The sequence below is a fragment of the Neofelis nebulosa genome, chromosome 4 (assembly GCF_028018385.1).
Source record: "Neofelis nebulosa isolate mNeoNeb1 chromosome 4, mNeoNeb1.pri, whole genome shotgun sequence".
Classification (NCBI taxonomy): domain Eukaryota; kingdom Metazoa; phylum Chordata; class Mammalia; order Carnivora; family Felidae; genus Neofelis; species Neofelis nebulosa.
The window spans coordinates 116776992-116801857 of record NC_080785.1 but is presented as its reverse complement, the minus strand read 5'-3'; the positions used below and the strand labels follow the sequence as shown (position 1 = coordinate 116801857).

Below are 24866 nucleotides of genomic sequence, written 5' to 3'. Positions count from 1 at the left end.
TTGTTGTACTACATGCTAACTAACTTGGATGTTAAGTTTAAAAATAAATAAATAATTTGAAAATAATAATAATAATTAAAATGTTCATACTCTTCAAAGCAGTCTACAGATTCAATGCAATCTCTATCAAAATTCCAATGGCATTTTTCACAGAAATAGAAAAAAAAATCTCAAAATTTGTATGGAATCATAAAAGACCCTAAATAGCCAAAGCGATTTGCAGAAAGAAGAACAAAGAACAAAGCTGCAGGCATCATACTTCTTGATTTCAAACTATATTAGAAAGCCATAGTAATCAAAACAGTAAGTTTTTATGTCTACATAAAAACAGACACATAGACCAATGAAACACAATTGAGAACCCAAAAATAAACATACAGACATATAGTCAACTAAACTATTACAGGGGTGCCAAGAATACAGGCTTGAGAAAGCCATACACCATATACAAAAATCAACTCGAAATGGATTAAAGACTTAATGTAAGAACTGAAACCACAGAACTCCTTAAAAAAAAAACACAGGGGGTAAGATCTTTGATACTAATTCTAGCAATGATTTTTTGGATATGATACCAAAAGCACAAGAAACAAAAGCAAAAATAAACAGAACTGCATCACACTAAGTTTCTGCACAGCAAAAGAAAAATCAACAAAATCAAAAGGCAACCCACAGAATAGGGAAAAAATTTGCAAACTATGTATCTGATAAGGAGTTGATATTCAAAATACATAAGGAATTCATACAACTCAATAGCAAAAAAGCAAATTACCTGATCAAAAAATGGTGAAGGATTTGAATAGACATTTTTCCAAAGAAAACATACAAATAGCCAACAGATATATGAAAAGCTGCTAAACATCAACGAATCATCAGGGAAATGCAAATCAAAACCACAACGAAATAATCACTTCACAGGTGTTAGGATGACTATTATCAAAAAGACAAGATAACAAATGTTGGCAAGGACACGGAGAAAAGGAAACCCTTGTAAAACTGTTACCTGGAATGTAAATTGGTATGGCCTCTGTGGAAAACAGCAAGGAGTTTCCTCAAAAAATTAAAAATAGAGCTACCATATGATCCAGCAATCCCACTTCTAGGTATATACAAAAAGGAAATGAAAATAACATCTGGAGGAGATATGTGCACTCCCATGTTCATTGCAGCCTTATTCACAAATAGCTAAGATAGAGAAAGAACCTATTAATGGATGACTGGATAAAGAAAATGTGTGCATATGTACACAATGGAGTATTATGCACACACACACATACACTCACAAAGAAAGAAATCCTGCCATTTGCGACAATATGAATGAATCTGGAGGACATGTTAACTGAAATAAACCAAAGACAAATACTGTACAATCTCTCTTATACATGAAATCTAAAAAAGTCAAACTCATAGAAACAGACAGTAGAAAAGTAATTACCAGGGGTTGCCGGTGATGGGAGAAATGGGGAGATGTTGGTTAAAGGGCATAAACGTTCAGTTAATAGATAAATAAGTTCTGAGGATCTAATGTACAGTATGGTGATTACAGGTAAAAATACTGTATTTTATACTTGAAATTTGCTGATGGAGTAGATCTTAAGCGTTCACTCCACATACACACAAAAAATTTGCTAATGTGAGGTGATGAATGTATTAGTTTGATTGTGGTAATCATTTACATTGTATATGTATATCAAACCATCATGCTGCACATCATAAGCATATACAATTTTGTTTGTCAATTACACCTCAATAAATCTGCAGGAAAAAAGAAAGAAAGGAGATCACATAAGAAATAGGTGAGGGGTGCTTGGGTGGCTCAGTCAGGTAAGCATCTGACTTGACTTCAGCTCAGGTCATGATCTCATGGTTGGTAAGATCGAGCCCTGCATCAGGCTCTGTGCTAACAGCACAGAGCCTACTTGGGATTCTCTCTCCCTACTCTTCCCCTCCTCAAAATAAATAAATAAACGGAAAGGAAAGGAAAGAAAATAGGTAAGACAATGAGGCATTTCAATAGAATCTAAAGAAGAGACTTAAGGAAATGTGACTACTTTCTTCAACTTTCCTAAGGATGGAAACTGGAACAATTCCAAGGATTGGAAGAGATATTCTGAGTAGCTAGAAGTGTGTCTAAGGAAAGAAAGTTACAAGGATGTAGATTTTCACTCAATAATAAAATTGCTCTAACTCCTCAGTGTTCAACACTGAGGGTGTAGTGGAGTTATAAATTCTCCATCTCTTAGATTCAAGCAGAGGACAGAGAGCCGAACATCAGGAATATTGCAGAGAGCACCTCTGCATCAGAAAGAAGACTGAATAAGAGAATAACCAAGGTCCTGTCCATCCCTGTAATCCTACATATGTTTGCACAGAAGTCATCATAGGGAAGCAGAGGTCTGCTACAAGCTGGGTTCACCAGAAAACAGACTGAAACAGAGACACTGGCAGGACCTTGTTGTGACTGCGTGATAGCTCAACTTCTTCTGCTCCTGTGCCATTCCCTTCCCCCACAGGGACCATCCTGACAGCACGCCTCCAACCAACTTTCTGCACACTATCTCCATCTACTCCGTAAAACTTGATTTAATTGTAAAATGCTTTTGTTGCTATGGACTGTAGTTTTTTGTTATTGTTTGTAATGTTTATTTTTGAGAGAGCGAGTGAGCAAGCATGCACACAAGTCGGGGAGGGGCAGGGAGAGAGAGGGAGACACAGAATCCAAAGCAGGCTCCAGATTCTGAGCTGTCAGCACAGAGCCCAACATGGGGCTTAAACCCACGAACTGTGAGACCTGAGCCATCTGAAGTCGGATGCTTAACAGACTAAGCCACCCAGGCACCCAGCTATGGATTGTAGTTTTTACACTTGATCTTAGCCAAAAGGCCAAGAAGTGATAGGATTGTAGTTTTTAAAACGTTTAATAAATACCGCTCTAGTTATCCTGATTTCAATATTACCCCATTTTAATCACTGTATAGTAATGCATATTGGAGATCTTTAATGCCTGATACAGCAAGTCCCTTTCCTCCCCACCCTTTATTTTTCAAAAATTTTGAGGGCGCTTGGGTGGCTCAGTCGGTTAAGCGTCCGACTTCAGCTCAGGTCATGATCTCACAGTTCATGAGTTCGAGCCCCCCGTCGGGCTCTGTGCTGACAGCTCAGAGCCTGGAGCCTGCTTCACATTCTGTGTCTCCCTCTCTCTCTGCCCCTTCCCTGCTCATCCTCTGTCTCTGTCTCAAAAATAAACATTTAAAAAAAAATTTTTTTTTAATTTGACATAAACTTTATATTCGGCTTATCAAGTTAAAAATTACATTTGATATTCTGATGATTATACTGAATTATTGAATTTGATTAGAATTACATAGAATATGAATGTAACTGACATCTTTATTTGACTGAATCAAAATACAGTATTTTCTTTTATTCAGATCATCTTTATGCTACTCAACAGTTTTTTGTTTTGTTTTTTTTAACAGGGGCTTTTTTGTTTGTTTTTTAATGTTTATTTATTTTGAAAGAGAGCGACCATGAGCAGGAGAGGGGCAGAGAGAGTGGGAGAGAGAATCTTAAATAGGCCCCATGCCCAGCATGGAGCCCAACTCAGGGCTTGATCTCATGACTGCAAGATCATGACCTGAGCCAATATCAACAGTCAGACACTTAACTGACTAAGCCACCCAGATGCTCTGCCATTCAACAATTTTATGATTTATTCACATAGGTCTTATGTGTTTCTTGTTATGTGTTTTCCTAAATATTTTATATCTATGGTTAATATGTGAATGAGACTTTTTTTAGAGATAATTTCTAACTGGTTATTACCAAGTGAGTAAGGATAATATTGATTTTTTTTCTTAATTTTTTTTTTTTTTTTTGAGAGAGAGAAAGAGAAAATAAGCGGGGGAGGAGCAGAGGGAGAGAGAGAGAATCTTCGCATGCTCCACACCTAGCGCAGGGCCCAACACCGGGCTCAATCTCACAACCGCGAGATCATGACCTGAGCCAAAATCAAGAGTCACCACTCAGGTACCCCAAAGATAATTGATTTTTTAAATGCTACTGTTATAACCAGCCACCTTGAGTCTTTTATTAGTCCTGGCAGTTTATTCCTATTACAATACACAGGGAATTTATGATTTTTCTAATAGACTACTTATAAACATCTGAAAATTATAGTTTGACTATACCTTCTCAGTTTTTAAAAATTCACTAGCTAGAATTCAATCCCTATCAAAATAACAGCAGCATTTTTCCAGAACTAGAACAAACAATCCTAAAATTTATATGGAATCACAAAAGATCCCGAATAGCCCAAGCAATCCTGAAAAAGAAGAACAAAACTGGAGGTGTCAAAATTCCAGACTTCAAGTTACATTACAAAACTGCTGTAATCAAAACAGTATGGGACTGGCACAAAAAGAGACACAGAGATCAATGGGAAAGAAAAGAAAACCCAGAAATAAACCCACAATTATATGGTCAATTAATCTTTGACAAAGGAGGCAAGAATATACAATGGGAAAAAGTCTCTTCAACAAATAGTGTTGGGAAAACTGGACAGCTACATTGAAAAGAATGAAGCCAGATGACTTTCTTACATCATACAAAAAAATAAACTCAAAATGGATTAAAGACCTAAATGTAAAGACCTGAAACCATAAAATTCCTAGAAGAGAGCACAGGTAATAATTTCTCTGACGTCAGTGGTAGTAACATTTTTCCAGATATGATTACTGAGACAAGGGAAATAAAAAAGCTAAAATAAACTACTGGGACTACATCAAACTTAAAAACTTCTGCACAGCAAAGAAACAATTAACAAAACTAAAAGACAGCCTACTGAATGGAAAAAGATAGTTGCAAATAGCATATCCAATAGTTAGTATCCAAAATATAGAGAGAACTTATATAAAACTTATCAGAAAAACAAACAATCCAATTAAAAAACAGGCAGAAAACATGAAAAGACATTTCTCCAAAGACATCCATATCAAGAGACACATGAAAAGATGCTCAACATCATTCATCACCAGGGAAATGCAAATCAAAACTACAATGAGATATCACCTCACATGGGTCTGAATGGCTAAAATCAAAAACACAAGAAATAACAAGTGTTGGCAAGGATGTGGAGAAAAAAGAACCCTCGTACACTGTTGGTGGAAATGCGAGCTGTATTTGTGGAAAACAGTATGAAGCTTCCTCAAAAAGTTAAAAATAGAACTACCCTATAATCCAGTAGTTGCACTACTGGGTATTTACCAAAAAAAGACAGGGGCGCCTGGGTGGCTCCGTCAGCTGGGCATCTGACTTCAGCTCACGTTGTGATCTCGTGATCTGTGGGTTCGAGCCCTGCATCGGGATCTGTGCCGACAGCCCAAAGCCTGAACCTGCTCCGGATTCTGTGTCTCCCTCTTTCTCTGCTCCTCCCCTGCTCACGCTCTGTCTCTCTCTCAAAAATAAACATTAAAAAAATTAAAAAAAAAAAAAACACTAATTCAAAGGGATATATGCATCATTAATTATAATAGCCAAATATGGAAACTGCCTAAGTCTCCACAGACAGATAAATGGATAAAGAAGATACAGTGTGTGTGTGTGTGTGTGTGTGTGAATGCATGTATATACATATATACATACATAAATTCACACACACACACACACTATATGTATGATAGAACATTATTCAGCCATAATAAAGAATGAAATCCTGCCATTTGTAACAACACAGATGGAGCTAGAGAGTATACTGCTAAGTGAAATAAGACAAAGACCCCATATGATTTTGGTCATATATTGAATTTAAGAAACAAATGAGCAAAGGAGAAAAAAAAAAAAAAAAAAGACAAACCAAAAAAGACTCTTAATAGAGAACTGATGGTTACCATAGGGGAGATGGGAGAGAGGATGGGTAAAATACATGATGGGGATTAAAGAGGACCCTTACCATGATGAGCACTGAGTAATGTAAATAATTGCTGAATCGCTATATTGTAGCTTGAAACTAATGTAACACTGTATGTTAACTATAACAGAACTAAAATAAAATTAAAACTTGAAAAAAAAATTAACTAGGTAGAACCTGAAGATCAATGCTATTTGAGTTGTCTTGCCCCTGACTTGAACTGTTTCACCATTAAACATATTGATTATAGGTTTCTAAAAGGTAACTTTTATCAATGCAAGAAAGTTTCTTTTGAATCACATCATGCTAAGTTTTTGTCATAAATTGATACTAAATTTCATCAAATACTTTTTGGATTTCTGTCATGAATGTTATACAGATTTTTCTTCTTTTAATCTACTAAGGTAATACAAATAATGTATTACATTATAAGATTCCTGTTACTGAACTGTCCTTGCATTCCGGTGATGCGAACAACTTACTTGAACACGTAATGTGTTACTTTTTTACTACACTGCTAGACTGATTTTTGTAACATTTAATTTAGGATTCTCATGTCTATGTTATAAGTGAAACTGACTTATATACATACGCTTTGTGCCTTCTTTGTACATTTTGGTATCATAGTGATATTACCCTTACAGAAGGAGTCAGAAAGTGCTCTCTACACACCAGAAAAGTGTTATAGGGAAATTTGTTTCTTGAAGATTTGGTAAAATTCACTTATTAAGCCATCTGGGCCTCATATCTCAGACTACTTTTTCAATTTTTCCCATAATCATTGACCAATTCAAATCTTCTACCTCTCAATGATTCACATTAAAGCATCCGTTTCACCTACATTTTTCACTCTTTGTTATATCTATCTGTACTCGTGATTATGCCACTCTTATCATCTCTAATGTTCTGTAATTGTATATATTCTCATTTCCCTAATCAAATTCACCAAAGAATTTGTCATTTGTTGGCCTATTTAAAAAACAAAACAAAACAGTTTTTGATTTTGTTTAGATTTACTAATTTTTATTTACAAAAATAAAAGCAGAGATCAATTATTTTCTTTCTACTCTGGTGCTATTATTATTACTACTACTACTATCAATATTTTGGTTGTTCACTGGGCCCATTAATTTCCTATTTTTCTAATAAATGCATTTTCTCAATACTTCTTTGGCCTCATCCCACCAGAACTTCCATCTGATGGATGTTTAAGATCTCTATTACTTCCTAATTTCCTTGTGATATTCTCCAAAATTTTGGATACTCAACAAAATTTTGTTGCCTATCTTCCAGATTACCAAATTTGTCTTTAATCACATCTGCCTAATTCTCAAGCAGATGTGCCTAACCTTTTAAGTTCAATAGTACTAGTTTAAATTTCCATGAACTTTATTGCATAATCTTTTTTCATACCAGGCTATTATCTAACATATTCACCATCTCACATCTTTTTGAAGATACCAACTAATATGTTTTCAGCTTCTCCTATATTCCCCAAATTCTGCTTACTCTGGGTCTTTCTTTCATCCTATGTGTTTTCCATGAATGCTGGATGACCCTTTGACATTCATTCACACTTCAGAATAAAAGACGAGGTCAATCAACAAGGGCAGCTAATGCATGTCGGGGCTAGCGGCAGGTCTTTCCTTGGGGAGAGTCCCCATTCGGCTCTATGTAAGAGTAGAAGAGGTGTCCAGTGACAGGCTTTGCTTTGGGGTGTATGAGTGGGAAACAAGCAAGAAAATAGGCTGGGAGACAAATACACAAAACTGCCTAGATAAGAAAGTTTCCTCTAGGGGGGAAGGATTTTTGTGGACACTGCCTATGGGAAGGAAGGCTTACATTGTCTTGCCCACCCCGCTTTTTGTTGGGGGTGACCACCCTAATGTTAAGCTCCACTCTGCTTCTCTCTCAGATCCCTACACCCACCTGAGGAGTCCTCCCAAGAGAGAGCATTCACATTTTTCACAGTACAGGTCTCAGCTCTTAGCCGGAGGGTCACAGTTATAAATGGAATACTGTAGTTTCTCGAATTTGGCTCTAGGGCCCCTTCCTGTCAGTAGCGGTTAGGTTAGTCACCGTAAGCTCTGCTTTTAATTCCATTTTCTTTTGCACCTGTGTTTTGGGTTATGATTTTTTAATTTTTATTTCCTTTTGTCAATCTAACCCCACCTGTTTCCAATTTTCCAGGAATTCTTCTTAACTTTTGGTCTACTAAAGGTAGGTACATTTTCTGGCTTTCTAACAGTATAACAGATTTTCTTTTAATGTCTGTATTTTGTTATTTTAAAGGATTTTTGGTAAGAGGGGAGCTAAAGGCATATGTTCAGGCTGACATTTTATCCCCAAAGTCCAGTTTGTTTTACAAAGTTCCTAAATGAAATATTCCTTTGTAATTTAAACTCTTTTATTCAAAGCACCCCAACTAACACTTTGCTAAGGAAAAGAAAAATCACTCTTCTCAACCCTTGCTTACTGCTGAACAAAACAGATTTCTGCTTTTTCAAGTTCATTAAAAAAGTGACTACAATCCAGTTAAACATGGCAAGTTCCATGAAAGAAATGACATTTAATATTTTTCAGAGGGAGAAACACACACACACACACACACACACACACACACACACATATATATATAAAATCTGATGAGAAAGGCAGTCCTAGAGAAAGAAATGGTAACTTCTCCAGATTTCAAATGGAAAGATTTATTCATTTCATTTACAAGGGATCAAGAGTTTGATCCAATAAATAGGCAGTTACAATAAATCTAAAACCACTAAGGATATAGCAGTTTGATATTTCAAACTTGGCTCTATTTCCCCTAAAAGTGAAAACCCAAACGTATTGCTTCTGCAAATTACACCCACATCAAATATCAATTCAATAAGTATTTCATAAGTGTGTAACATAAATCTTTAAAGAAAGCAAAGCAGGGGCACCTGGGTGGCTCAGTCGGTTAAGTTTCTGACTTTAGCTCAGGTCATGATCTCGTGGTTCATGAGTTCAAGCCCCGTGTTGGGCTCTGTGCTGACAGCTCAGAGCCTGCAGCGTGCTTCAGATTCTATGTCTCCCTCTCTCTCTGCCCCTCCTGCATTCACACTCTGTCTGTGTGGGTCTCTCAAAAATAAATAAATATTTTTAAAAAATTTTTTTAAAGAAAGCAAAAGCAGATGAAGACAACATGTGGCCTGTCCTTAAACAACAGAAAATCTAAAGAAGAAAAATTAATCCAAATTAATTTCCATATCAAGTTAATGATAGATACTAGGAGAGAGTTTAATATTAAATACCACCTCTTTAGCTCTTCAAGAATTACCATAGTCATGGGGCACCTGGGTGGCTCAGTTGGTTAAGCGTCCGACTTTGGTTCAAGTCGTGATCTCGCCGTTTGTGGGTTCGACTCCCACGTCTGGCTCTGTGCTGACAGGTCAGAGCCTGGAGCCTGTTTCAGATTCTGTGTGTCCTCTCTCTCTGCCCCTCCCTCGCTCACACTCTGTTTCTCTCAAAAATAAACATTACCAAAAAAAAGAAAAGAAAAAAGAAAAGAACTGCTATAGTCATTCCCAACCACAATGAGAGAAGGGAGAGAAGCTAAAGTAAATTGCTTTTTTAAAAAACCTATTATTAAAAAAATAAATAAATAAATAATAAAAAATAAAAAAAATAAAAAACCTATTATTATAGGTTATGTTAATATAAGTATTGAAACTAGACCAAAAAGCATATACTAGATACTTACAAGACAATCTTGGCAAGGAAATGCTTGTTTGGCTCACATGAAATTTTAAAAATCTAGACATTTTACATAAAAATCCAGGATTCAGTTTGTCTTGAACAATCAGAAAATTTGACAAATCCAGCCCATAGTCCCATGTGAAAGCAGAAACCAGGAGCCAGTGGCATGCTAGTAAATGGTAACAAGTGGCTGTGTTGGGAGGAAAAACCAAAAAAGCCCACATCTGTGGCTTTTGCCATGGTGTAAATACCCCCACCGTGGCTGAGGACAAGTTTCCAACATGAGGTCCCAGCTGAGATGCACACAGCTGGCTCTCAGGAGCCAGCTCTGACAGTGACCGCAGCTAGATGATGGCTGCCTCCTGGAAAGGGGTCAAGAGCTGTGTTCTCCAGGATTCCCTCCTCCCTAAGGTCTTACACTTGGCAGCTTCGTGCACTTGGCACCAGTCCGCCCTCCCACCCCCTGCTATTCCCTCCACCCCAAAGAACTCCAGATCAAAGCTGGTGGCAGTACCAGGTACACTATAGCCAGATCACACACAAAAATCATTGCTTAGGTCCCAGGGCACCTAGATGGGTCAGTCAGTTACATGTCCGACTTTAGCTCAAGTCATGATCTCAAGGTTCGTGAGTTCAAGCCCCACACTGAGGAGCCAGGGGTGGCAGAGAAGACAGTGACTCCCAAAGGTGAGTTTAGAAGACATACTCAACAAATGGCTGCAGGTGTGGGGGATGTGCGGAGAAGATCCTGATTAGGGCAGCGATTCTCCAGATGCAGAGAGGGAAAGAGAGAACCCCCCAGGAGGGAGGAACATGCTGGGAAGCAAAGGGGACACTGAGGAAGATGGGCATCAAATGAAAAAATAAGTACTTCATCCAAGGAGTCTCAACTCTGACATTTTAAATTGAATTGCAACCAACATTAAAATTAGCTCATTATAGGGGCGCCTGGGTGGCTCAGTCAGTTAAGCGTCCGACTTCAGCTCAGGTAACGATCTCGCGGTCCGTGAGTTCGAGCCCCGCATCGGGCTCTGGGCTGATGGCTCAGAGCCTGGAGCCTGCTTCCGATTCTGTGTCTCCCTCTCTCTCTGCCCCTCCCCAGTTCATGCTCTGTCTCTCTCTGTCCCAAAAATAAATAAACGTTAAAAATTTTTAAAAAAAAAAAAATTAGCTCATTATATTTTCATGTGTATTAAAGGAAAGTGTGGGTTTCTAAAGACTGAGAAATATTGGGTTAAAAGAAACATAATAAACCATCCTCAAGTGGCTAAAGAGGTATTCAGTGGAAGAATCTATTTCCAACATCCATTATCCTAATTAACAAACCATTATTTCCACTGGCGGAGATCCATTTCTAACATGTAGTATGCTAATTTGAGTTGATATAAAAGCACAAAAACTAGCAGAGACATTTGTAGTAGCTATCTCTGGAGGGCAGCCCTTCTGACTATATGCCAGGTGCTGACCCTGGGAGGCAACCTTTGATTAAAGCGGCTGACCACACCTAGAGTGTCTTAAGTTAGCACATAAATACTATCCCGCCTTATGTTTTATGAACCTTTTAAAAGTAAAATAAACTTTTGGGAGATGGTATTTTCAATGCCACTGTTCAGAAAAGGGAAATAATTGAAAGCACAAAGCATATTATTAGTGAATCCAACCTTTAGAAAGGGCAGTAAATTCAGTCCTTATTTTGAAAATCAAAAGGCTTAGGAACACGGAGTCAGAGGAGGCAGCTCCCCAAGACCACGTGATTCCCTGCCCTGGAGAATGTTGCACTCCCCACCCCAGCAACAGCTGCCACTCAGTTATTAACTGCACCTCTGACAATCCTGGCGTGGGACTGCATACGAAGGCACAGAAAGGAGAGACATAGGGCAAGTGTTTTGTTTTGTTTCAGTTTTTTTACACTTTAATCTTGAATTCGGCATCCAACTTTTCCAAGCTTAATTTTTTCTCTGACACCTCCCACTCAGCCTACTGCAAAAGTTCTTGTTATAACCATCAGATGAAAATGTTTGGCAAACTATTATTATCAAGTGGAATACAGTACTCCTTTTGGTTTGTACATTATTAGTAATAGTGACCATTGTAATGAGTCATTTTTGCTAGTGTTAAAAAAATTAATTCCTTAGAGACGAGCCTTTTACTACAGCAGTTACTTTACTACCAACAGAGGTTTATAAAATGCCAACCACATGCATCAAATGGCACGTGCTTGGAATATGAAGTGGTGCGGAACAGGGGCCTTGCCTTGATCAAGTCTAGGATCTAACAGACTCAAAGAACCTTAGGTCAGAGAGTGTGGCCACCCACCCGCTGCCAACTCTCTTCTACAATGACTAAACAGTGGTTATCTCTTCTCCGCTTGAACACTTTAGCAATAAGGGATCTGTTACTCAGTGAGGCCACCCATGCCATCAGACCCTCTTAACTGAAAGATATTTACTAGAAAAGAAAGTCCCATATAAAGAGAAGTTCTGTGGGGCCCCTGGGTGGCTCAGCTGGTTAAGCATACGACTATTGATTTCGGTTCAGGTCATGATCTCATGGTTTGAGATGGAGCCCTGCAGTCAGCTCTGCACTGACAGCGTGGAGCCTACCTGGGATTCTCTCTGTCCCTCTCTCTAACCCTCCCCCATTCATGCCGGTGCTCCCTCACTCCCTCTCAAAATACATAAGTAAACTTAAAAAAAAAAAAGTTCTGTGGCAGTGGGCATCTGAGTCATGGACACACAAGAGAAAGCACAGTTCCTGTGGTTCCTGAATACGTGCTACCACACATCCTAAATATTTCACTGATTATAGCTACTTAATACTTATGAAATGTTATTTCACTGGTTGGGAAACATTTTCCAAAGAAAAACCTCTTTGCTAACTTATTACTGGAGGTAGTAAAATAGAAGCTTTCTATGTATGTATGTATGTATGCATGCACTTTCAATCATTCAGCAGTCAAGTCTTCAATGCCCTCCCTCTGAGAAGGCACACAGAGAAAAATTAAGGGCTTAAGCTTCAGAGTCCAGCTACTTGACTTCAAATCTCAGCACTGCCACACCACTTAAGGGTCCTTATTTATTAGTATAATCAAGTACTGTAATTAGTATTCAAATTACTTAAAGTATGTAAGCCTCAGTTCCCTTCTCTAGAGTATGGGACTCATTAAAACACCTACTTAACAAGGTTTTCATGAGAACAAAATGAGGTAATACAGTGATTAAACTGAGGTCCACAGACAAAGCTCAGAGGTCTGTGACAATTTTTACTTGTGTTGTTATTTCAAACAGAATCTTTTTAAAAATCTGACATAAGCAGGAGCGCCTGGGTGGCTTAGTTGGTAGAAACATGTGACTCTTATTCTCCAAGTCATGAGTTCAAGTCCCACACCAGACCTAGCGTTTACTTTAAAAAAAAGAAAATCTTGGGTTGGGGGACGAGAAATCTGACATAACCATATTCTGAATCAGACATCTACGATACAACCAGGTATACTGGCACATGATTTCAGAGATGTTTGCATTTCTTCCTAGTCTAATGAGAAAATGACAGAAATTAAGTCTAATATGAAATTGAAACATCTGCACTAGGAAAAACATTACCACCATCTGTGCAATGACATATCTTCTTACAAGAGTGTGCAAAGATAAAAGTGGGGAGGAAACTGTATCAGAGGACACACAGCAGTACAGGCACCCTGACATTGAAGAATCAACCCCAGCATGGCAGCGGTATCATACTAGTGGAAGAGGCTTTAGTTGTAGCCCATTACCATCTACTGTATCATGTCTAACTTCTATGGCTATATTTAAATTATAAATTCATATTCTGGTTATGACATTGTACACGAACTAATGCATAAAGGTTTTACGCCTACTATTACGCTTATGTATTTAAGTAACATTTTAATAAAGATAAGCATTTTGTGATTATGCAAGACAGTATTCTCATTTGTAGGAAACATATTTACTTAGGAGTAAAGAGGCATGATACCTCCTACTCTCAGGTGTTTCAGGAAAAATAATCTGCATATACATATGTGTATATATGTATATGTGTGTGTACATATATATATACACACACATATACATATATACACATATGTGTATATATATGTGTGTATATGATACACACATATATATACACATATGTGTATATATGTGTACACATATACACACATACATATACATATGTGTACATATATACACATATGTATATGTAAATATATGCACATATACATGAGAGAGACAGTGTCAAAGGAAATGGTACAAAATATAAATGGTTAATTTGGTTAAAGAATACATGATAGCCAAGGAATTATAGCACCTGACACTTAGGGGGATCTAGCCCCTCCTTAAAGATCCAGATCCAGAATTCCCCAAAGGGTATTATTAGACCAATGACTCTCAGCTGGGAAGAGGGACCCACCATCAGAATCACCGAGTCAGGCATTTTCAGAATGCTTACAAACACCCGTTCTTCCTCTCTTTGGGAACCATTGCCGCAATAAGCTACTGTCATGGATGGAAATGCGTGGTATCCCTCTCAGGTGTTTTAAGATACCAAGAATAAAAATAACTAATGCAATAAAACAAAACCATCAAATTGGGCTACAAATGATCAGATGGGTGTCCTCTCCATCAGTGCCTATTAGGTAGGCTCAACAGTGTCAAGGTACAGTTAGGAGCACACTTTAGGGAACAAGATGGAGCTAATTAGATTTAACCAAAGGGGAGTAACCAGAATTTGAGCCCTGACTCTAAAATGTGGGAACAATGTAGCCTGAGAACATGGAAGAAGTGTGTCTAAACAGTCACGTTTGCTCACAACTGGTGTGCCAAGACCTCCAGTCCTCTTGAAAGGAACTGATGTCATTCCTGTCTAGTCACCGATATATTCCAGCATGTCTGAATCCTCTGGCTCACTGTATTTTCATAACCCATGTGTTAGTCAAGTCTTCCCAGCACCTAAATGGAGGAGCCAGCAGCAAGTTTATCCAACAAAAGAGATATAAAGCAAATCATGTTTTTTCAAGTGCATTCATTAGTGAATCCTAAAGTCTATTTAATGAGTCATGACCCAACTTTCATAAAAACAAAGCAGAATATAAAGAACAGAACAGGCACATCTCCATGCACTCAGGGTAATTTCTGCTTCATGAAGCTTTTGTACCATTTATGTCAATATATCAGTACAATATAAATGCTTTTCTACCCTGTGCCATGGTCAGAAATGTTTGAAAGGTACCCTAATAGACGCTGGGAGGAAAAACAAGAGACTAAGAGGATAGAGGAAGAAAGAGACAGGAGCAGATCCAGCCAATATGCTCAAAGCAAAGTGGTGGCTAAAGCCCCTGTAACCTGTGCACACAGCAGCCAGTTACTATACTGATACAGAGGCTGGTCAGGATCTTGCAGGAAGGAAATTTACCTGCGAAAACAGGACACGAGTGCAACTGATCATCATGTTATAATTAATCAGACAAGCTTTTTTTCCTTTTTAAGGCAAAATAGACTACAACCTATATACATGAAAATATCCCATGTATCGGGGGGCGGGGGGGGCATCAGTCCCCTCTAATAAGAAAAGCTGTATTCCTGGCCATTCTTTACTTGGAAGGATTATGGTAATTTACACTTCATCATTCAGTCAACTTGCAGTGAACTTCACCAAGTGAGGAGTTCGTGAATTTCTAGGAGCAAGTGGGTGCAGCAGCAACCCCTACAAAGACTGGCTTGTGTTCCTGTTCTCCCCACTTCAATCACACCAACTTTATCCCATTTTTCCTGATCGTATGCACGCTCATCAGAGCGAATCCAAAGTGCTATCTCCTCCACCAAAATCCTCAAAACCAAAATTTCACAGTTCTTAAAATTATTTTTTTAATGTTTATTTATGAGAGAGAGCACACACAAGCAGGGGAGGGACAGAGAGAGAGGGACAGAGGATTGAAAGCAGGCTCCGCCCTGACAGCATCAAGCCCAACGTGGGCCTGAACTCACTAACAGCAAGATCATGACCTGAGCCAAGGTGAGACACTCAACTAACTGACGCACCCAGGTGCCCCTCAAAATTATTTTATTCTAAGTGAAAACGTCAGCAGATACAAGATCTTGTCATCAGAAGTCACATGAACAGAATTACCAAAAATATTTTGTAAAAATCACAATAAAATAAAGTATGTTAAAGACGCACCAAAGTGGTGGCGCCTGGGTAGCTCGGTGGGTTAAGCGTCTGACTTCGGCTCAGGTCATGATCTCATGGTTGGTAAGTTAGAGCCCCACATCGGGTTCTGTGCTGACAGCCCGGAGCCTGTTTCAGATTCTGTGTCTCCCTATCTCTCTGCCCCTCCCCTGCTTGCTCGCTTGCTCGCTCTCTCTGTCAAAAATAAAGCAAAACATTAAAAAAAAAATACATAAATTAAAAAAAAAAAAAAGACACACCAAGGTGTTGTTCTAAACATCAGTGTTAACATGTCTTATCCTCAAATTTTGTTCAATTTTGGCTACTAAAAATAAACCTGGAAAAAGGTTGGGGTCGTCCCAGCACCAGCATTAATTACTACTGAAAGAAGAGATTCCTGCACCACAGGGAAAAATGGGCAATCTCATGTTGTATTCTCATTAAGTACCTTCCAGGATTACCCTGGGTGCTGATTAAATCAATGTCCCATGAGCGGTGGAATGATTATTTTAAGTAAATGTATTCCTTCTAGGCCATCCAGATAAGTGACTATTGTGTGACTACAAAACCACCATTTCACTATTGACTTCAGCTCTACAGTGTACCATTGAGATATTTCTTCTATTCTCTGCTAGTAGACATAATGAAGCCTTAAGGCTATCAGGTATTACAGATCCAAGTCCTAATAGGTACTGTTCTCTTCAAAATACTCAAACAATAACATCTTCAAAAATGCCTAAGTTTTCAGTTCTCCATGAGCAAAAGAAAAGAGAATCATTTAGGTCACCTACAGGAGTCGGGAAACCGATCTCAAGTAGTAGAACATTTTTCTGTTTGTAATAAGACACCCAAATCAGATTACATACACAAGACTTTTTTAAATGTTGAGGAGAATGCTAAATGTAAGAGCAATTTACAACAAAAGCTAAAATAGAACTAATCTGGGGCAGAGAAAGCTAATTCAAGCTGAACAAGCCCAAGTAGGTCTTAAGAAATCTACTGGAAGACTCTGAACTTAATGCTCAACTTTGCCTATAAATAGAATAAATGTTAACATACTTACATGACTAGATAATAGAAAATACAATGAATGCCTGGTTTTTGAGCTCTGTGCTCCTGTGGGTGATGATGCACAGAGCATCATAGCAAAAAAGTTTCTCAAAAATGTTGCCTGATGTTAATAATAATGACTATACACATCTTTGGACTTTTTCCCTCTTCTTTAAACGTGAAAAATGATCCTGAGAAACTGAAGTCATTCCAGAGGGATTCCAGAATCATGCCAGAGTCCAAAGAAGAATATTCCAGAATGAAGGCTACTCTGTGATCGTTCTGGCCTTGTATACGCATATATCCTTACTCTGCAAATCATTAACAGATGTGTTGAACACAGGAAGAAAATAAGAATTCCTGTCTCCCTTGGCATTATCGTTCTATTTCTATCACCAAGTATGCCCAGTCTCCCCCTTCTATGCATTTTATAGCTGCAAGTGTCTAAGTTCATAAGCTCCATAAAGGCAGTGGCTGTCCCTTGTTCATCTATGTGTGCCCCTTTTATATAAGAATTCAACCCTTGTTCATTGAACTGGTAACTATACAGGTCTCCTGCCTGAACACAGTGACCCTGAAGCTGGGCTCCAGAATCGAACCTGAGAAGGTAGGAGAAAAAGAAGACACTTTTACTCTCTACATCCAGGACACGAAGGGCAGCCTCAAGGTCATTACTTCCATTTATCATTTGTATGAACACTATCTTGTTTTACTGATCCTAACTAAATGCGGGCATTATACAACAGAAATTAAAAATACTATCTAGGGGCACCTGAGTGGCTCAGTTGGTTAAGCATTCGACTTCACCTCAGGTCATGATCTCACAGGTCATGGGTTCAAGTCCTGCCTTGGGCTCGATGCTAACACCTCAGAGCCTAGAGCCTACTTCAGTTTCTGTGCCTCCCTCTCGCTCTGCCCCTCCCCCACTCACTATTGGGCGCGCGCGCTCTCTCTCTCAAAATGAATAAACATTAAAAAAAGTTTTGTAATACTATCTAATAAAGTATAAAAACTTCTAAATTAACTATATTCATACTTAATGAAGCTTGTAACTAGCTATTCAAGTCAGCAACATGTACTGCAATCTTAGAGACATAAGGGAGCTTTTCATGCTTTTCAGCAATCTTAGATAAAAGCCCACAACCTGAGTTGCCTCTCCCTAACTTAGCGTCCCTAGAAATGATACATAACATCCCTGAGTTTCGATTTCTTTAGGAAGGGATAATTATACTACACCAATGGATAGTTATATCCCCCCCCCCAACAATCCAAAACCTAAATAAATGTAAATTATGCAAGAGGTTTAAAAAAAAAAAAAAAACCCTCTAATTGTTACCTCATCCAATCACTAGTTTAAAGATAACCTCGTGTGAGTGTTGGTGTTAGGAGAGGGTGGGAAGACCCAGGCACACTGATAATACACAGGACTAGAATAAGCCCAACCACAAGCCAACAAAACTGCCCAAAGTGAACAGATTATGGCAATCCCCACCAGGAGCCAAGAGCTAAGATAGGCACTATCTATACAATAGCCCATTTAATCCTCACAAATACTTTGTAAGCGTTATTTCATGTTAGGAATGAGGAAACTGAGGCTTAGAAAAATAAAAGTCCTAGACAGTAAAAAGGCAGAGCTTACATTTTAAGGATATGCACTTTCCAGTCTGCCTATTCATTAAGACTTGAATTGGAAAGTAGTTCATCTTTAAGAATTTATAGTGTATACTGTATGCTAGCCAACTTGACAATACATTATATTTTTAAAAAATCTATAAAGAACTTATCAAACTCAATACCCAAAAAGCAAATAATCCAGTGAAGAAATTGGCAAAAGACATGAACACTTTTCCAAAGAAGACATCCAGATGACTAACAGACAGATGAAAAGATCTCAACATCACTCATTATCAGGAAAATACAAATCAAAACCACAGTGAGACACCACCTCACATTGGTCAGAATGGTTAAAATTATCAACTCAGGAAACAACAGATGTTGGTGAGGATGCGGAGAAAGGGGAACCCTTTTGCATTACTGGTGGGAATGCAAACTGGTGCAGCCACTCTGAAGAACAGTGTGGAGGTTCCTCAAAAAATTAAAAATAGAACTACCCTATGACCCAGCAATTGCAATACTAGTTTTTATCCAAAGGATACAGAAATACGAAAATGCTGATTTGAAGGGGCACATATACCCCAATGTTTACAGCAGCCCTATCAATAATAACCAAAGTATGGAAAGAGCCCAAATGTCCATCAACTGATGAATGGATAAAGAAGATACAGTGTGTGTGTGTGTGTGCATGTATGTGTATATAATGGAATATTACTCAACAATCAAAAAGAAAGAAATTTTGCCATTTGCAAAAATATGGATGAAACTAGAATGTATGCTAAGCAAAATAAGTCCATCAGAGAAAGACAAATATCACATGATTTCACTCATATGTGGAATTTAAGAAACAAAACAGAAAGGAAGGAAAAATAAGATAAAAACAGGGAGGCAAACCATAAGAGAATCTTAAATACAGAAAACAGGGCTGCTGGAGTGATGTTAGTGGGGGGATGGACTAAATGGGAGATGGGCAATAAGGAGGGCACTTGTTGGGATGAGCAATGGGTACCATACATAAGTGACAAGTCACTAAATTCTACTCCTGAAACCATTATTACACTATATGTTAACTTGGATTTCAATAAAAACATAAAAATTAAATAAAAAAAGAATTTATAGTGTATAAAAGCTCAACCTTAGAAATTTTTTTGTTTTTAGCATTTTAGTGCTCAGAAAAAGAAAACTTGGTTCCCACATAAAAGTCACCCTTGCAAATACTGTTCGACAAGCAATTTTAACTTTGAAAAAGAACTTATTTAAAAACTTAAATAAAAACTTACTAAAAACCCTAGGATGAGCAGGAAAACCACTTTAACACATTGTGGAATAACCTCATGGAGAACAATGTCATGTTCTTTTTCCTTTCACCTGTCCCCCACCACATTAGTGAATTTTCCCCCCAATATTTGCTGTTTCTCACTCACGCAAATGGAATTTTCAATACTATTTTCCATCACATACATACGTGCTACCTATGACAGGAATGCTCTTGGATGATTTTTTCCACCTCTAGTTCTCTCCTGGTCAATTTGTCTGTCAAGCAACACATATTTATGTAAACTTCCAGAGTCCCTAAGTGTCTCTTAAGGACTATCTCCACTCAAGAGCTGGGAAGCCAGGAAGGACAGGACTTCCTCGAGTTAACCCTTGGAGCTGTGGTATCCAAAGATGACATTTACAAGACTTACATGTTCTAGCACTTGAAAATGAAAAGGAGAATACTAAGTTGTTCTGAGAACAACCAAAGTTAACTGCACATAACCATCAAACTGTGTGGAGAAACATGTGAGTCTATCATAATGCAGGAGACAAGGGGACACAGGTAAAAAGTGCTTTAAAACAGGTTCATGACTTACGTTTTTCATCATCAGCATGCACAAGAGACGCTGCCCTTGACAAAACATCCAATGGCGTCTCCATTCCTGGTTGGAGCCTAGACAGAAAAAAAAAAGAGAGACAAAGAATAGAATTTAAATAGAATTCAAAGGACTCCTTAAGAATTCTGGTAGTTAACAATTAGAATGATTCCCCCATGAAATGCAAATCACAATCCTGAGGATGAAAATCTTCCCAATCTGTGAAGAAATGCAGTGGATTTGGTTCAGGCACAAATAGAGGAAAGGGTTAAATTCCATTCTGTGTACTAAGCTAAACCTTGCAGATTCCAGGAAACAGCTAGTGTTAGAACTAAAAGAAGGGATATTGTGAATATTCATGCCCATGTTATTTGTGCTTATAAATGTTTATGTGCGTGCATAAAAACATGCCCATTCAGACATACCAAGTAAAAAACAGCTTCGGAACAAAGGCTACTCTATGAACGTAGTGGTACTACCAGTCTGAGATTCCTGTTGTGGTGGTGGTGGTTGTTGGTTTATTAGTTTTAACAAAAATGACTAAGCTCAAACCATTCTGTTCATTCACCTACTTAGCTGAGAGACTCTTTGTGACCTTGTCACTTAATATACTCAATGTACTAGTGAAAGGTCTGTGAATTCCAGGGGTGAGTTAAATAGTATTTGAAGTCCAATAAGAATCTTTATTTTAAAATGAGTTAAATGGCATTTTAACTTAAGTAGTATTCTAAGCCCAATATGTTTATCTTTCTTTAAAATTTTTTTATGTTTATTTTTGACAGAGAGACAGAGACAGAGAGAGAGAACGCGTGAGCACGCGCGCGCGCATGAGTGGGGGAGGGGCAGAGAGAGAGAGAGAGAGGGAGAGGGAAACACAGAATCTGAAGCAGGCTCTGGGCTCTGAGCCGTCAGCACAGAGCCCGACGCGGGGCTCGAACTCATGGACCGTCAGATCATGACCTGAGCCGAAGTCGGATGCAAACAGACTGAGCCACCCAGGCGCCCCTGTGTATCTTTATTTTAAAATATGTTTTGGGGAGCCTGGGTGGCTCAGTCGGTTAAGCATCTGACTTCAGCTCGGGTCATGATCTCACGGTTCGTGAGTTCGAGCCCCACACTGGGCTCTGTGCTGATGGCTAGGAGCCCGGAGTCTGCTTCAGATTCTGTGTCTCCCTCTCTCTAACCCTCCCCTGCTCGCATTCTCTCTTTCTCAAAAATAAATAAACATTAAAAAAACATTTTAAATGTGTGTTGTAAGTACCCACTATCACCACCACCCATCACCAATTTATCTACTGCCATGTTTTCTAATAAGCCTGGGTTTTATTTTTAATTGTTTTCTTAAATTACAGCATACATATAAAAGCAAAGACTGCAGAACATTTAAAGATGGTGGGTGGAAAACCTAGAAAATCAGGCCACCTCGCCCAATTTTTCTTTTCCAGATTACTTACACACACACACACATACACAGGCACACATACACAATTACTGGGAAAACAGACATACTCTATTAGTTCAACTGAGAGAAATATCTTCTTAACTATACCCTTTAAAGACAGCAATGGAACACCTGCTTGGGATTCTCTCCCTCCCTCTCCCTCTGCTCCTACCCCGCTCACGTGCCCACACTCTCTCAAAAAGATAAATTAATTAAAAAAGACACTCAGCATTTAATCAGACTTCTTCAACACTTACTGAGTAACTACTAGGTATGTGCCACTTACAAGACATGGTGGATCAGCTTGCTTTATAATATTCGTATTTCAGGTCCCCAAAGAAACATCAAGTCTTGACTGGCAACGTAATTTCATTCAACAAACGTGAACTATGGGGACGCCTGGGTGGCTCAGTCAGTTAAGGGTCCAACAGCAGCTCAGGTCATGATCTCACTGTTGGCTTCTGAGCCTGAGCCCCACGTAGGGCTCTCTGCCCACAGAGCCCACTTCGGATCCCGTCTCCCTCTCTCTCTCTCTGCCCCTCCCCTGCTCATTCTCGCTTTCTCTCAAAAATAAATAAACATTAAAAAAAAATTATCTACTAGGTGCTGCCAAGGTGGGAAAAAAAAAATCAAAGGCCAGTAGTTGTTTTCAAAGAGCTTTCAATCTGTACAGTAGACGTGCCTACAAGAAAGTAGTTTAAGGCAGTGTTTTCTAAAGTGTTTTGTACTATATGTTCATATTTTACAAGAAAAAATTTTTCTAGAAATAAGTTCAGGAAACACTGAAGTAAACTGAACTAAGCAGCTTCCTGTGCTTGGAATATACTGCTAGGCATTCCTCCTGGAGAGGCTCAGGCAGTGGGGGTATTTACCTCTGGATAGATGAAATCTCTCAAATTTCACTGGCCATTCATTTAACCTGAAACATCTCTTAGGGAACACTTAGGGAAATAATGGATTAAGGTAAAGTGTGCTAAGTGCCACAACAGTGGTATAAACAAAATCCTACAGAAATACAGATGAATTCTGAAAGACTGTAGAGAAAACAGAACCATGAGCTGAACCTCTGAAGAATGGATAAAAAAGTTCTTCCAGAATGGAAGAACAAAAGGACAATCTATTCAGGAACAAGTTGCCCCAATCAGCTAGAAGACAAGAATAAAACGGGAATAGGAAGTAGGAGACAGGGATGGGAGTTTCGATCGGGGCCACATTATGGAAGGACTGAGGGCTCTGACAAAAGTTGGGTTTGATTGTGTACGTGTTAGGGATCCACTGCAACCTCTGAGCAGAGAACTGACTTGGTCATCTACATATTCAATGAAAATTATTCTGATAGGACCATGTAGTCCCATTCTACAGAATGGGAAGCTAAAGACAGGGTAAACAATATGAAAGAGCTACGCAGAAGGTAATGAGGGGCACTGTTAAGGGAGCTGTGGGGACAGGAGAAAACCAGAGACAAACTGACAGGGTTTGGAAGGTCTCGAAATATGAGAGGAGACAAAGACAAATACTGTTTAGTTTCTTATATGTGAAATCTAGAAGAAAAACAAATTAATCGAGACAGAGAACAGTTTGCTGGTTACAGGGTGGGGTAAGGAGGGATAGGTGAAAGTGGTTGACAAAAATAAATCAATTGCTCATCAACACCAGAAATGGGGGCTGTCAGTCACTGCAAGAGCAGTGACGTCATAAACCAGAGTTCATTTCTTCTTTTTCAGAGACAAGGGAAGAGGAGTAAAATCAGAAGAATAAAAGAAAATGTAATGGCATTCACATTCATAATCGTCTTGGTAAGATAGAAAAGATCACCTCCTGAGAGTAAGGATTTTTGAACTTGTTCAAAGAAGAAGAAAGGTTTGCTGAACTCCCAAGAACTCCGTCTTACCATCTTTATCTAAGCCAGTTTCCTATTCAGGCAAGATTTGGGCTTAAAGTCTTTTATTTGGATTAAGTAAATGCTGATAACCATTCTACTCCATAATACAAAATTTAGACTCAAATTCCTTAATTTCCCCATGAAATTGAAGTTCTAAATGACCTTGCCTTCCTGATCACACACTCTTGACTCTCCTCCAGCAACGTGAAAATTCTAAACCCAAATAGATACCCATTAACACATGCCTTAAGTTATGCAAATTACAAGTGTTGTGCATAGAAGCAAAATATCAAAGCATAAAAACATCAAATAACACAAATAAGTAGATGCAGAATCTTAGCATCTAGGAGATTACATATTTAAATGTATTCAGATACTATGAATTCCAAACCCCCAAGCGACTTAACGTTCAAAGTAGGCAGATAAGAGATTAGGTGTTTAAGGTTCACCTGCAAGGCACCTGCCATCTGCTGCAACCTTATTAATGAAACCAATCAATTTTTATTACACAATTATTCTAAGTTCAGGGAAGTACTCAAAAGAAAAGAGAAACAGAAGATAAGATCTCTGCTTTCAAGGAGTTACGTTCTTGTAAGGAATAAGATAACAGACAAATCTTTTAAGGGACTAGGATAAAAAACAAATTTAAAAGAGCATAATAAAAGACAATATATAATTTAAAACCAAAATGTGTACTGTGTGATAAAACAGAGATGAGCATCAGCTCAAAGTGTATACCTTGCGAACATCTATTCTTTGGTTGGTGTGCACATGTGTGTGCCTCTAAAAGCAACTTCAAAGATTCCCTTCCCTAGTTTCTCTCCCTCAGGCTGTCATGCTCCTCTCTGACTTCTCTTATGTACCAGATCACACCATTGGAATATGTCCTGAGTGCAAGGACTCTGTCTTATCCTTACATGTTACAGTCATGTTGGATCAAAAGTCTCAGGAAAGGCACAGAGGCGGAATGAAAACCCGAGACATTCTCACAATGGAGAATCTTGGATAAGGAGCAGTAGAATCTAAGCAGGGTAAACACGATGTGGGTGGACAGAGGAAAAAGCAGAAGGCTAGCCAACCAGGTTCACACTGAACATAGCAGGAAACAGGCAGCAACTATTAGTCCCTGAGCGAGCTGGTGATCTGATGTTAATGAGATTTTCATTTAGCAGTTCTGGGGAGGACAGTCTGACTTGATGA

At 38.6% G+C, this 24866-nt stretch overlaps 1 protein-coding gene across 2 annotated transcripts in view; it reads right to left on the bottom strand.

The window, feature by feature from the left end:
• VGLL4 (vestigial like family member 4) overlaps window positions 1–24866 on the bottom strand; it is a 163914-nt gene that overhangs the window by 127959 nt on the left and 11089 nt on the right. For both annotated transcript variants that reach the window (XM_058725988.1, XM_058725987.1), the window contains exon 2: window positions 20344–20420. In XM_058725988.1, coding sequence (XP_058581971.1) covers window positions 20344–20407 — 64 coding nt within the window. In that variant the 5' untranslated portion in view covers window positions 20408–20420. The remainder of the gene's footprint in view (window positions 1–20343; window positions 20421–24866) is intronic.